Here is a 13,583-nt window from a genome sequence, read left to right as displayed (position 1 = left end):
AGGGGCAGGTGCTGAGTTCACCTCTGCCCCACGTGACTTTCATTTCCCAATCTGGCTGAATATGTTTCTGCCACCCCACAACTGTTTGGGCTCCTGCTGCAGCCCAGCCCCTAAGAGAAGATAACTTTGTTGTTTTTTATTTTAGATTCAGAAAAGTCAACCCAGGTTCTCCAAAGAGATGTTCACCAGAAAACGTAAATACACACATGTCCTCCTTCTGGCAAGGTGTGGTGTTGGGAGCTTGGGAGTCTCTGTCCTCTTCCCCAGTGCCCCGGGTCAGGGAAGGAGGGCCCAGGTCCCAGGACGTGTACACCCTGCATCCTAAAGGTGGCGGAAGGAGCAGCAGTCAGTATTTCCGCTGCCGGGGGAAGAGAGTACTCCCTGAGGACCGGAGTGGGGGGCTGGTGGGGCTGGGGTCCTCGGAGTCCAGGCTGAAGAGGTCCCTGCCAGTGCGAAGGATCTGTTCCTCCAGCTTTTTGTGCCGCTTCATGTCTGAGAGGACCTTGTCCAGGCGAGCCTCCCGTTTCTGGCTCCGGGCTGAGCTCCCTAGAGAAAAGTAAGGTAAGAAATGTGGATGGGAAACAGTGTGCACCAGACCTGTCCAGATGTTAATTAATTACTTGCGGAGCTCATTAAACATAGAGAATTCCAGACCTCTGTCGTGGAGGTTCTGAGGTTTAGGGCTCGGCCTCAGATGGGGTAAGCAGTGAAGGTCTGAACCACGAGAAGGGGCCAGTAATGTGGAGACCAGGGAAGGGTATCCAGGCAGGGGAAGGACAAGTACAAAGGCCCCAGGCAGGAGCAGGGAGGCCTGTTCAAAGAAGAGTATAGAAAGCTGGGGGAGGAGACTGAAAGATGTGCTCAAAGAATCGACTCACAGGCCAAAGTCATGAGGAGTGGCTTGGATCTCTTAGTTTAAATGGAAATGTCCTTGGAAGCCTTGGTGACCCAGGGAGTGGCAGAGTTGGGGGGGGGGGGACAGGGGAGGGGAGTTGCAGTGTATGGATTCTCTTGACATGCTCTTTCCTCCAGTGATGGAATCCTTTGGAGAATTTTAAACACAGTAGTGACGTGATTTATATTTTAATAGGATCGTTCTAGTTGCTGAGAATGGAAGCAGGGAGACCAGTTAGGAGCCACTGCAAATATCCAGGCAAGAGAAATAATGGCTTGGATGTGGGTGTGGTATTGGAGGCGGAGAGTAGCAGATGAACTTGGAAACATGGAGGTAGAGAGCTAACAGAACTTGCTGCTGGCTTGAATGTTGGGGTAAGAGAAAGAGAAATCAAGAATGGCTCTAAGGGTAAATTCTAGGAAGGCACATGGGGTGTTAAATTGGGTCAGGTTAGGAGATGTACTCGGGAGTAGAGGGATGAGGATCTAGATAATAATGAATTACCAGAAAGACCTGAACTTTTAGGGAGACAGAGATAAAAGGAATGGGGACCATTATAGAATTATTCGTGAAAGTTTTGTAAAGGAAGATAAGGTATCTAACCAAGCCGGAAGGAGGGCACCACTGGGGGAAATGCTCATTCCTGCAGCTACAAGTTGTGTAGCAACCAAGGCACCAAGCATAGGCCTCTTTTAAGCAGTCACTTTTTAGGTCAGTGGGAGTAGAGGCTCTTCACCACTCCCCCCCCCCGCCCCCCTTGTCTGTACCTGGGGTGCGTCTCCGGTCAATCAGGGAGTCCTTTGGTGTCATTGGCTCATCATCAAAGTCAAATTCTGTAGGCATGTGTGGTCTGGGAGAGGTGGACAGAGGGTGAATGGTGAGAGTGGTCTCCCCAAATACCCCACCCTGCCGGTCTTCCCCCCCCCCTTCTGTGCCAACACTTTCCATGCTCCAGGGTCCCACCTCCCCTCCCAATTTCCTCCGGGCATCACAGGAAGCAAGCCCCAGGAACAAGGTGTAAGGGTGTGCCCTCACTTTTCCTCTTCCTCCTCTTTGGGCTCAGGCTCCTCATCGGATCTCTCCTCTTCACTCTGGGCCTCAGGTGTCGGTGGCCGGCGGGGCAGGATCTCAGCCCGAAGCTCCAGGGTACCGTGGGCAGCCAGAAGTTCATAGAGCCGCTGGATTTCGGAGGGGGGAGGCATCCAGGCCTGCCCATCCGCGGGCAGCTCCACCTCCTCATCACTGCAGGGCACGTACCAGTCTTCGGATTCTCCCTTGGCCTGCTCTTCCCCGTCAGCACTGGGGGCTTCTCCCTGCACCTCCTCAGCCCCGGACCCCTCATGCTCCGTCTCCTCCCGGCCTCCTTCCCCCTCTTCTTCGGCTTTATTGGCCGAAGCAGAGGGGCCTCCGGTATCCTCCACGGCCAGAGCTTGGAGGCCAGAGGTCACTTCCCCTTCTTCAGACAGAGGCGCCGCCGTGGTGGCCGAAATGTCTCCATGACCCCGAACAAGGGACATAGGCTACTAGGGGAGGGGCCTTGCGATGATAGGGGATGCAGGAGTAGTAAGCCGGGGGGGGGGGGGGTAGGGGGCGCTGGAGGGGGGGGGGGCCTCCCGTCCCCCTCCCCCAAGGGATTGGGCTGCCCAGGAGTTTAGGAATTGTCTCTGCAACCAATCAGGCTCCAACAACGGTCCCTGCGACGAGACCGCCGGTTCCCAAGAGGGGGCGCTGAGTCCCCTCCGAGGACCCCGCCCCACGGATCCAGATCCGGTACTCCAAGATTCCCAGGGATCACCGGAACCACTTTCTGGGCCAGAGAGGGGCGGAGCCGCTCTTTACGCCTTCACACCGCCCCTCTCCACACCTGGATCCGACGCCCTCTCCCCACACCTCGCAGTTCCGCCACTTCAGCCGCCGTACGCACCTGGAGCTAAGACCCGCCTCCCGGGCTGCGCAGGGCCACAGTACGCAGGCGCACAGAGATGGCGCGGAAGGCTCCGCTCTAGCCAAAGCTACTTGGAAAAGGAAAGCAAGGGGAGGATTGCACATGCGCAGGTAGGCTCGGGCACAATTGGCTTCGGCCCACAGTAAAGATGGCCACCGGGTCGTCGCATGCGCACACCACCCAGTAGGTTCTGCCCGAAAGAGGGCAGTGCCACGGGCCCCGGCGGCGGCGGACAGACGTAAGGACCAACTGAGGCTTAGAGGCGAGTCTCATGCAGTCTCCGTTTATTGGTGTTTCAGACTCATGCAGCATCCGGCATACAAAGAGGGAGAATCTGTTTGATGTATCTTTTTTTTTTTTTAAAGACTTTTAGTGTTCCCCCACGCCTTTTTTTTTTTTTTTTTTTTTTTTTTTTTTTAAGAAAACAAAACCCGCCAACTCCAAACAGCGTCATAGCTCGGTCCCCGCCTCCCTAGCGGACTGTCGCGTGCAACAAACCTCTCTCGTCCTCTTGGAAAATAATTATAGAGCTTCCCGCCCCTCATTCGCTCCCTGCATCTGGGAGCTTTGGATCTATTTCGGGGTTCTTTCGCTACAAAGCACGTGAATGACCCCAGTCCCGACGCCTTTAAGAAACTCGCTGACCGGGTTAAAAAGCCCAGGTGGGGCAGGTCAACTCGGGATGACCGGAGAGGGTCAACAGCCACGCCCCTTCCTCCTCGCAGGTGCGTGTTCAGAACAGAGCTAGCAAGAGAGCACGACACCCTGCACAAGTCCCCAGACAAGGCCTGGCTTGCCAGCTCTGCGACCCAGAGGCGCTCCGGGGGCGTCAGGACCTGGGTGGGCCCAGCAGAAAATAGTCGGAACCCAGGCTGGGGAGCCCTCCCCTGATACCGCTCCCCTCCCCCAGCCTGACCTACGTGCTGGAGTTTTTGCAGAGAAAACGGTGGCAAGAGGGAAGAGGAAAGGATCCTGAGGGGAGGAAGAAATGCTGAGGGGAGATGAGGCAGGAAGGGGGCAGAAGGTGTGAAAGGAGAAGGAGAGATGATACCGGGGAGAAGGAAGAAAGGAATGGGGAAATATGCCACGACAGTGAAAGTTGAAAGGGGGACACTGGGGCTGAGGTGCAGGGAATTCGGGAAGTTGGGAGGAGTGCAGGGAGGGTGAGAGCAGAGAGAGTTTGTGAGACCTTCAGGGAGATTTCCAGAAGTGCAGGGAGGTTTCCAGAAGTGCAGGGATAGGGAGGCCAAGAGGCTGGAGGGGATGCAGGCAGAAGTGCAGGGAGGTTGGAAACAGTGCAGGAAGAAGAGAGGCCTACGGTTGGCACAGGAGCCTGGCAGGATGCAGGAGCAGGAAAGAAGCTGGCTGTAAACAAGGCCGCTCAGGCTCCCTTGGTCCCTATGGGTGCGGGCCTGGGCCATCGATTGGGCTCCCCCCAGGGGAGGATGGGCCCAAGGCAGCTCCCAACAGGAAGAAAAATCTTGGAATGCGGGGCAGAGCCCCTCACTTATACACTGTGGGAGAGGAGAGGGAGGGACAGACAGAGACAGTAGGGGGGAGGGGGAGACAAGGAGAGACAAAGGAGAAGTAGGGAGGACAGACAGGAGAGAGCAGGGGTAGGGGTTAGTAAAGCTGCCCTTGCCAACCCTTCCATTCCTCCCAGCCTGTCCCAGACCCCCACTCACCGCCTAAGTTGATGACGCAGGAGGCGATGATGATGAGGACCCCCCCTACCAGCGCCACGATGCTTAAGAGCTTTGCCACGCGGCCCAGACGCTGGGCCCCATCCACGTCCCCCTGCTGCAGGCTGTTCCGGGACTGGGGTTAGGGTGAGGGGTGGGGCACCATGGCCCAGGTCAGGAGAAGGCAGCCCAGCAGGGATCAGGTGAAAGAGTTGTCCAGAGGAGACAGGCGGGCCCCCGTGGACAGTGGTTAAAGGAGGAAAGAGGGTTGGGGAGGCAGGGGGAGGAGGGCACAGGTCAGCAAGGTGGCGTGAAACACGCCTTGGCATCCCTCCCACCTGACGGGGTAGGGCAGTGGTGGCTCAGACGGTAAAGTCCTAGGGAGAGGCCGGGAAAATCCCCATAATTGGGAAGTGAGATCCATGCAGAGAGGAGAGGGGAAGACAAGGCTACTCCCGGGGTTCTGTCCAGGTGCTGGCAGGAAGCTGGGAGCCACAGCAGGCCTGGGCCAGGGTCCCATGGGGCTCACCATGACAGCATAAGCGAAGGCCACGATGTTGACAGGCCACATGGGGCAGAAGCAGGACAGGATGGCGAGGATGATGTAGTCCCGAGGTTTCTGGGTGCCTTCACCCCCCTCCACCCCAGACCCTGCCAGCTGGGAGCTGGGGTGGCGGCTCAGGCTACCTCTGGGAGATCCTGGATGCCCACTGTGAGCCCTTCCTAGTCGATCCTCCTCAACCAGCTGCTGCAGCACGCGGGGAGGAGCCCCATTGGCTGGGTGGGTTTTTGTTGAGGGTGGCGAGTGAGGCTGAGGGGCTGGGCCCTCTTCCCCATCGCCAGCCTGCAGGGGCACCACTGCCCCATTTTCTTGCTTTTCCCCCACACTCTCAGTCAGGACCTCAGGGGTGGGGTCCTCCTGGGTAGGGGGCTCTGGCTGAAGAGCTGACTTGGGGGTGGGCTGGGAATCTGGCTGGCAGTCTGGCTGAGGGTCTGACTGGGTGTCCAGCTGGGGAGCAGACTCTGAGGCTGGCTCAAGTGGGGCTGTAGACCCCAGATCAGACCCCTGGTCTGCAGTGGCCTCTTTATTTGCTTCTGGTTTGGGTGCCGGCTCTTGGTGTGCTTCTTTGGGGCTGGGGTTGGCATTTGACTCCCCTCCTGGACTTGAGCTGAGGTCTCTGGCCTGGGCTGTTCCTGGGGCCCCAGTTAGGGTCTCTGTGGTTTCTGGAGCCAGTCCAGCTTTGGTTTCTGAGTCCACAGGGGCCCCAGTGTCGTCTGGGCCGGGCTGCAGGGCCTCTGGCTCATCTGGGACCCCAGCTGGGACCTGGAGAGGGCCAGTTTCGGCTTCAGAATGGCCAGGCCCTTCTCCTTGGGTTTGGGGACCCTCTTCTATCACCTTCATCTCCGAGACCTCAGAGCTGCTGGCTGCCATCTTGAGAGGGGAGAGAGGAGAGGACCTCAATGGAGTGGATGGAGCAGCAGAGACAGCAGCAATCCTGGAAGAGGAGGAGACAGGTTTGGTGTGAGGAAAGAGGTGGCTCTCGGCACTGCAGCCCAAGAGGGCTATGCTCCTGTCTTAGGGCCAGCCCTGGGCTGCCTCTGGGGAGAAGAAGAAAAGTTGGGGTTTCCTTTGCCTTAGGGTGGGACATCCCTGGGGAGGACTGCTCTGCTCAAAGTCTTCTGCTGGGAGAGCCCCGGGGAGATTAACCCTTTTGAAAACAGGACCCTCCCCATGGTCTCTTCCTGGGTCCACCCGTTAAGAGCCAGACTCTCAGATCCTAGCAGATGCCCCAGCACCCCGAAATCAACAAGCTGTGCAGACGCTCGTAACACTCCGACAGGCAGACAGGCACACTGGGCAGAGGACCGATACTCACATTCCACTCCCTCTGCATCCTCCCCTCCTCCCTGGGTGCCCCGCCGGTGCAGTTTTCTCACTGCGCGTCTGGGGCGCAGACGCCCCCGCCCCTCCCTGGGGGACCTGGGCATTTCCTCTGAGCCCCTTCTCAGCCCCTCTCTCAGGGATTCCCTCAACCCCCGGGGAACCGGCGCCTCCTCCTCCCATCGGCGTGGCGCGCCCAGCACCACCAGCCAGTCCGCCAGGCGCCCGCATTCCGGTGCAGCCCTCCCGGCGTCCGCCGTCTGTCCTCGCACTCCTACCCGCAGCCTCTGTCCATCCCCGTCTCACCTCGACGCCGGCTTCTAGACTGCTCCCGCTGCTGCTGCCACCGCCGCCCCGTTGCAGCAGCCGCAGCCCGGGAGGGAGCGAGTCAGCGAGCGAGGGAGGGAGGCGGCGGGTCTCCCCTCCCCTCTGCTCGTCCCCTCCTCTCGCTCCTCTCAGGTCCCCTCCCCTACGCTCCGCTGCCGCCGCGCACCGCCCCCGCCCCTAGCTCGCCTCCCGCCCCTCCCGGCCAGCCCCAGGGAGCCACGCGTGCCAGGCCCCGCGTTACCCGGGCAACCGGCCGGGTAACCACTCGCGCCCCCTCCCTACCCCTTCCCACGCGCGCCTCCTGGGGGTGCCCCCTTCCCAAGCCCCGGGCCCCTCCCGCCAACGGTCACCGGGGGTCCTGGCAGAGGCAGGGGGCCGGGGGAAACCGAGAGGGGTCTGCGAGGAGACGGGACCTGTGAGACAGGCGGGACCCGGTGGTGGCACCCCAACAAGCAGAAAGAGGGGAAGGGAGATGAGGCAAAACTTAGGGAGGCTGCTCAGGAAGAACAGGGTGGGGTTTTAAGAGAGCGGAGCCTGCAGTACAGGAAGTCCCTCTACCCTCGAGGAAGCAGCAGCAGAAATGGGCGCTGGAAGGCTCCAGGGCCCCTGGAGCAGGACTCAGAAGGGAATTCCAGGGCAGAGGCTGCAGGGGCAGTCTGGAACAGGAAGGGGGCTGGGGCCGCGGAGCCCGCAAACGCAGAATGGGCCACGCCTAGGGTGAAAGGGACAGGTGGGGAGCAGTGCGGTTTTTCTTCTCGCCCTCACTGCTCCCAGTCCCGGGGCTGACTTCCCCCGTCCTTTCTGCAACTCCACCACCGGCCGTCACCTCTTAGGGCCTTGAGGGTGTGCAGGTATTCGGCGGGGGTCTCAGCAGCAGGCAAGGGGTGTGGATGGGGGAGAGCAGCGTTTCTGTCTGGTAACTGTTTGGGTTTCTAACCCAGGCGTCTTCAAACCTCCAGTGGCTATTCTGGGCCTGCCCAGATTGGGTATTCCCCGGAGACCTGGGAGTCCTGGAACCTGCTCTCCAGTCACTGGAGCCTCGGCCCCACCCTGGATCTGGACTGCAGCCACTGGTGCTGCCTCCGGTGAGGGTGAGGGAGGAGCCAGCGCCCCAGAGCCACGCTGGGTCGAGAGCAAGGCTGGGACTGACACCCGGCTGAAACTCCTTGGGGGTGGGGACAGAGGGTTTGGTGAGAGCAACTCATCCAATCCAGAGTCAGAGACAGGTTTTTATTTAAAATTTATTGTAATGGGGTCCGCGCAAAAGGAGGGGATGAAGGGTGGGGAACATGCAGGGGACACAGGAACACGATGACATGGCCAGGGCCACAGCTTCTGTCTTGGGGGAGAGGGATGAAAAGAAAAGGCCAGGGCTGGAGCTGGGGTGGAAGAGGGACGGGGGAGACACTGTGACTGCATTCCCCCCACCCCCAGGAAGCACCTCTAGTCCCTGGATCCCCCCGTTTACCCTGGCACCCTAAAATTCCATCTCTTATCCTGCCTCTGGCCCTAGTGGCTCCTTCTTTTGCTCCCCTTGACGTGTTTTCCCCTGACAGATTCTAAGTAGGACAATGTTTAGGGCCTGACCCTAAACAACCCCACCTTATGAAGGTACTACCGTTGCCTTCCCTGCTTCTGCCCCTTCTCCAATCTCACCTTTTCCCCTCTGGGACAGAATCTTTGATTCCCCTCCTTCCTCTCCTCCCTCCCCCTGAAAAAAAAAAAAAAAAAAAAAAAAAAAAAAAAGCACCAACTCCCCAGGGAGGGGCAGCAGACAGTAGTGGGGGGTGGGGGGAGATGGAAGGAGGAGAGCAAGGACCATCAAGGAGAAGGCTCACAGATCCCTGGAAGGGCAGGGCAGGGGGTTACAGGGAGGAGAGGGGGTGAGGGCAGTGGCCACTCCTGTCCTCTGCCACCCCTGCCCACTGTCCAGGGGGCTTCAACACAACCGAGGGGACAGGTGTTTGTGTGGGGTCAGGTCTGACAGGGAGAAGAGAGGAGCAGGAGAAACAAATCGTTAAAACCTAGCGAATTCCCCTAAGAAACATCTCTTCCTCCTTTCCTTCTGGAGGCTCCTTGGTTGGTGGGGAAGTAGTGAGGAGTTGGTGGGAAGAGAGGGGAAGAGGAGACGGTACCAAGGGACTTTCCTCCACTTTCCGCTCTCCCCGCCACCAACCTGGAGCTCACCAGGGCTGAGAGGGAAGTGGCTGAGAGCTCACGGGCACCCCCTCGGCCCCCGAGAGGGAGCCCACAGCTGTCGGGGGAGCCGCCACCGCTGCCGCCGCCGCCGCAGCTGCCGCCGCCGCCGCCGCCGCCATAGGACAGACCTCACCGGTACCTGCACAGCGAGAGACACCAGGAGATCACAGTACAATCTGAAAGGCAAGAGCCTCGCCCCCTGCCCCAGACTCATTCCCAGACTCCCTCCCCTGGGACACAGCCGTTGCTCACTTCCTGTTTGGTCCCCAGAGGCCTCCGCCTGCATCCTTACCCAGTTGTCCTGAAGGGCCTTCCCTGTCCCCAGAAGTCTCCCTAACTTCAGTGATGGATGGGCATCCCTGGCCTTCCTGAGATCCCCTATTGGGCCCTTTGAGCCCCCTCGTCCCACACAACCCATCCCACCCCCCCCAGCCATGCCCCACGCCTTGCCTGGTGGGTGCGGGGGTCCCCCTCAGCAGGTGGGCTGTGGCTGGGGGGCGTCTCCCGGGACAGGGGGGGCGGCCCCCCCCAGATGGGTCTGCATGTGGCCGGCCAGCTGGGCAGGGGTCTTGCAGTGCACGCTGCACAGCTTGCACAGGATGCGGTCAGCCCGCGGGGCCTGGAGCCCGTGGTCCTTCACCGCGTGGATGCGCAGGTATGCTGCTGTGGTGAAGCCTATGGGGGGGGGGGGTGGATTGGGATGGGGGATGGGGGGTCAGCCAGGTGGAGACCCCAGAGACGGGGCTGTTCTCCTAGGCTGGGGACGCCCTGCTCAGATGGCCCTGTCCTCCTCCCACCATATCCTTGGTAGCCTGGGGCCAGCTACTCTGTTGGGGCTGGTGGGGCACATTTCCTTCCCTAAGTTTGGGGCCTGGTTGAGTGGTGTCAGCTTCCTAGCCTTGGTGCCCACAGAGCCTATTCTCCGTGGCTGGGGGACCTCTTCCGGGATGACAGCCCACTGATTCCTAGCCACTTGAAGAGTTGACCCTCAGCAGAGACGGCTGTGTCCCCTCCCTCCAGGGCCCCATACAGTCTCAGCCCAATTACTCCATGAATATGTGAATCTGTTTAAAAGCAGCTTTTTCTGCTCCTGGGGCAGGGCGCGAGCTTGTTAAACCCCTGCCAACGCGCTCTGCTTGCCCCAGGAGCCAAAGAGCAGAACATGTGGCCACACAGCTGAAACCCTGGCTTCCAACCTTTGGGAACTGGCTCTTGACCACTCCTTCCCCACAGCAGTCCTGCTCCCACCCTCCCTACCCACCCCGAGACTGACTCTTCCGGGTAGGTCATCTCCTCCAGTCAACACCTCTCAAAACTTAATGAGGTTCAGTCCTCCTGATGTTGTTCCATTTGCTTCCTAAAGGGCTCTAAATGCCATGAGCTCTGGACTACAACACCTTTAACCCACGTCTGTGGAAGGGCCTCTGGCTTTGTCCCCTACCCATTGTCCCTGGCCCTCCCAGCATCTTTCAGCATGTACCTTTGTTGCAGAGCTCACAGACATGGTGAGGGCCCTGGCTGTGCACCTTCATGTGGTCCGAAATATAAGCCGAGCTCAGCATCTTGCCACACACATGACATGGCACCTTCTCCTCGTGTCGTACTGTGTGCGCCCGCAGTCGATCCTTCGTAGCAAAAGCTGCCTCACATTTCTGGGGAAGGGGGGAGGGGCGTGGGGGGGTGTCAGGAGAGTTAAAGCTTTGGGGAGTGGGGAGAGGGGGGCAAGAGGTTAAAGGAATCAGAGCCTTGGGGATCTTTGATCTGTAGGAAATGGGAGTGAGATGACAGGGTCTTGAAGAAGAGATGAGAAAATGGAGTGAAAAAGCAAAAAGAAGAGAGAGAAAAAGGGGGTCTGAGAGGCTGAGCTCAGACAGCTACAATGAGGATCAAAATCATGAAAACCGGGACAGGAGGCGGCGGGCTTCCTACCTCACATTTGAAGGGCCGTTCTGTTGAGTGCACTTGTCTGACGTGACTGTTGAGGTGATCCGGCCTGGGAACACGTTGGGGTTGGGGTTAGGGGCCTGGGGAGCGGACGCGCTCCCAATTCTACCCAACTTAGCACGACCGGCCTTTCCAAAGACCCCTGCCTTTTCGGCCCAGCCCAAGGCTTCGGAGCGCTGGCGCGGCAGGAAATCCCTCCCCCTGACGCAGGGCGGGCTGGTCCTCCTCCCACGCGAAGCTTTCTTACAACCGGAGGACCCACCTCCTTGGCTAAGTACCACCCCCTGCTCCCTGGTAACCAGGAGAGGCTTTCCTCCCTCCTCCCGGGGAGTGGCTCCCGGTCCCCGTCCTCAGAAACCTCCTCCCTCCCCGCCAGCCAAGGCCAGGCCACCTCCGTAGCCGTCCCTCCCTCCCCACCCGCCCAGTGGGCGGCCGAGGCCCCGTGCACACCGGGAGAAGCTCTTGCCACAGTGGGAGCAGTTGTAGGGCTTGTGCACAGCGCCGTCATGTGAGCGCACGTGGTAGCTCATGCGGTCCTTGCGCTTGAAGCGCTGCTGGCACACCGGGCACTGGTAGGGCTTCTCGTCCGAGTGCGACAGCTTGTGTCGGTTCAGGTGGTAGACGTCGCGGAAGGCCTTGCCGCACATCTCACAGGCGTGGTTCTTCCGGATGCGCTTTCCCGAGGCGGTCGTGGTCACCACGCCACCCGCGGCCACGGCGGCCGCTCCGCCGCCCGCACCCGCTTCTCCCCCTCCCCCGCCGGCTCCGCTCAGCTGGGGCACGCTCAGGAGGCTCAGGGGCACCATGGTGGGCATCTTCATAGCACCCGAGGGGACCCGGCCGGCCTTGGCTCCCGTGTGGATGGCCTCGTGCCTCCGGAGGTTGTAGCCGTTCTTGAACTCCTTGGCGCACAGGGCGCAGATGTAGGGCCCCTTGCTCTTTGTTTTCTTCTCCAAGGCAGATGCGACCGGGGCCACGGCGACCGTCGAGGTTGGGGCTACGACGGCGGTGGCCGCGGCTGCGGCGATGGTGGCGGCAGAGACAGGGGGCGCGGCCTCGGCAGCGGGCGCCGACACCGGCGGGGGCGGCGGCGGGGGCGCCGGCGGCTGCTTCAGAGCCGCTGTGTCCACTGTGGAGGCGGCGGCCGGGGCCGGGGGCGCAGCAGCGACGGCGGCGGCGGCGGCGGCAGCTGCGGCGGCGGCCGCGGCGGCGGCCGACTCCTGGGCGGCGGCGAGAACCGGGAGCAAGTCCACCTGGAGGGGCTCGGCCGCCGGGGGCTGGGGCGTGGGTGGGGGCGCCGGCGCGGCCTGCGAAGACAAGGCGCCGTGTGGGCCGCGGCCGCGGGTCGGCGCCCTCCCGGCCCGGCCCGCCACGGCCGGCCCCTACTCACCTGGAATGGACTCTGGGCGCAGCCCTGGGAGGCAAAGAAGCGGGACTGGAGCTCAGCCCCGACCTGCAGGGGGTTCTGGGCGTGACCCTGAGGTGGCGGGAAGGAGTTCATGAGGCCGCCCACCCCCCGGGAGTCCAGGCCCAGCACGGGGAAGGGGGGGGCCAGCAGCGTGCAAGGGAACACGGGGAACATGGCCTCGGCCACGGCGGGGCCCCCGGGGCTCAGCGGGGGCCGGGGGCGCGGGCCGCGCGGGGCCCGGGCTCGGGGCGCCGCCCCCGGCCGGCCGGGCTGGGCCGCGCCGAACGCATGGCCCGCGGGCCGCCCCGCCGCCCGCGCACCCCGGCCGGCGGGAGGGAGGGAAGGAGGGCGCCTGGCGGGCCGCGGAGCGCGGCGGCGACGGCAGCGGCGACGCCCCCTGGGTGGGGGCGGGAGGCCCCGCGGGGCCGGGGGCCGGGGGCAGGGGGCGGGGGCCCGGGCGGCGGCGGCGGCGGCGGCGGCGGCGGCGGTTGGAGCCTGGCGGGGCGGGGTGGGGGGAGCGAGGGAGCAGCCTCGGCCCCCGCCGCGCGCGCGCCCAGCCGGCGCCTCGGGGAGGGCGGGGGAGGGCGCGAGGGAGGGAGGGGGACAGCTGCGCGCGCACCGGGCGCGCGGAGGGGGGGTGGGACGGGAGGGAGGGCGGGCGGGAGGGGGTGTGGGAAGGGGGGGTGGGGGGGCGGGGGGAGGGGGTTGTTACCTGGAAGATGAAGCTGCTCCAGTTGCCGGGATCCATGGCGGAGGGAGGGAGGGAGGTGGCTCGAGCTCACCCTGGGGCGGGAGGAGGAGGAGGCGGCGGTGGGGGAGGGGGAACCCAGGGAGGAGGCGCGCGGGGCGGGCGGGAGGGGGGAAGGAGGAGGAGGGTGGGGGGAGCGGAGCACACTGCGCGCGGGGAGGGCGGGCGGGGGGCGCGAGGACACACAAGAGGCTGGAGCGGGCGCGAGCGCGAGCGCGCGCGAGGCCAGCGGGAGGGGGGAGGTACGAGAGGGACTCTTGGCGGGAGGAGGGACGGGGGAGCCACCCAGCAGCCCGAGTCGCCCCAAGCGCGAGACCCCTGAGACGGCCGCTGATTGGCTGACGATGGCGCAGGTGGTGGGCGCGCGGGAGACAGGGCGGCTTCTCTCTTCCCCCCCCTTCAAAGATTCCACCCCCCTCCTCCCTCCGCCAGCGGCCGTTATTTCGCGCGCACGCGCATAAAACCGCTGTCGTTGCTGAGCGGGAGAACAGGGGAGCGCGCGCCGGGGGTACGGATGGGGCGGGGCTAAACACGAAGCGCGCGCCCGCCTAAC

The 13,583-nt window shown here is 62.5% G+C and overlaps 2 protein-coding genes and 1 long non-coding RNA gene across 12 annotated transcripts; 1 reads left to right on the top strand and 2 right to left on the bottom strand.

Annotated features, from left to right (window-relative positions):
• Nucleotides 1-121: 121 nt before the first annotated feature.
• On the bottom strand, nucleotides 122-7,675 carry LOC125154803 (proline-rich transmembrane protein 2-like). Of its 5 annotated transcripts, none has more exons than XM_047839449.1 (7): nucleotides 7,558-7,675; nucleotides 5,052-6,018; nucleotides 4,526-4,658; nucleotides 2,820-2,907; nucleotides 1,931-2,137; nucleotides 1,663-1,745; nucleotides 122-546 (listed from the first exon to the last, which is right to left on the bottom strand). In XM_047839449.1, the coding sequence occupies exons 2-7, from the start codon at nucleotides 5,952-5,954 to the stop codon at nucleotides 347-349; spliced, it is 1,614 nt and encodes a 537-aa protein (XP_047695405.1). In that variant the 5' UTR covers nucleotides 5,955-6,018; nucleotides 7,558-7,675; the 3' UTR covers nucleotides 122-346. The 5 variants fall into 5 exon arrangements, with proteins under 5 accessions (XP_047695405.1, XP_047695404.1, XP_047695403.1 ...); XM_047839448.1 differs by lacking the exon at nucleotides 7,558-7,675 and adding an exon at nucleotides 7,145-7,327; XM_047839447.1 differs by lacking the exon at nucleotides 7,558-7,675 and adding an exon at nucleotides 6,711-6,841.
• On the top strand, nucleotides 7,348-9,069 carry LOC125154805 (uncharacterized). 2 transcript variants are annotated; one of them, XR_007147929.1, is made up of 3 exons: nucleotides 7,348-7,582; nucleotides 7,673-7,822; nucleotides 8,922-9,069. It is a non-coding gene; the product is annotated as an uncharacterized LOC125154805 (long non-coding RNA). The 2 variants fall into 2 exon arrangements; XR_007147928.1 differs by having other exon boundaries at nucleotides 7,673-7,816; nucleotides 8,922-9,044.
• Nucleotides 7,948-13,143, bottom strand: MAZ (MYC associated zinc finger protein). Of its 5 annotated transcripts, none has more exons than XM_047839457.1 (6): nucleotides 12,995-13,143; nucleotides 12,265-12,351; nucleotides 11,325-12,181; nucleotides 10,860-10,923; nucleotides 10,411-10,582; nucleotides 7,948-9,069 (listed from the first exon to the last, which is right to left on the bottom strand). In XM_047839457.1, the coding sequence occupies exons 1-6, from the start codon at nucleotides 13,028-13,030 to the stop codon at nucleotides 8,915-8,917; spliced, it is 1,371 nt and encodes a 456-aa protein (XP_047695413.1). In that variant the 5' UTR covers nucleotides 13,031-13,143; the 3' UTR covers nucleotides 7,948-8,914. The 5 variants fall into 5 exon arrangements, with proteins under 5 accessions (XP_047695413.1, XP_047695410.1, XP_047695409.1 ...); XM_047839453.1 differs by lacking the exon at nucleotides 12,995-13,143 and adding an exon at nucleotides 9,381-9,605 and having other exon boundaries at nucleotides 8,940-9,069; nucleotides 12,265-12,540; XM_047839456.1 differs by lacking the exon at nucleotides 7,948-9,069 and adding an exon at nucleotides 9,086-9,605.
• Nucleotides 13,144-13,583: the final 440 nt, after the last annotated feature.

The sequence above is a fragment of the Prionailurus viverrinus genome, chromosome E3 (genome assembly GCF_022837055.1).
Source record: "Prionailurus viverrinus isolate Anna chromosome E3, UM_Priviv_1.0, whole genome shotgun sequence".
NCBI classification, from domain to species: domain Eukaryota; kingdom Metazoa; phylum Chordata; class Mammalia; order Carnivora; family Felidae; genus Prionailurus; species Prionailurus viverrinus.
The sequence above is the reverse complement of the archived record's forward strand: the minus strand, read 5'-3'. Positions and strand labels throughout refer to the sequence as shown.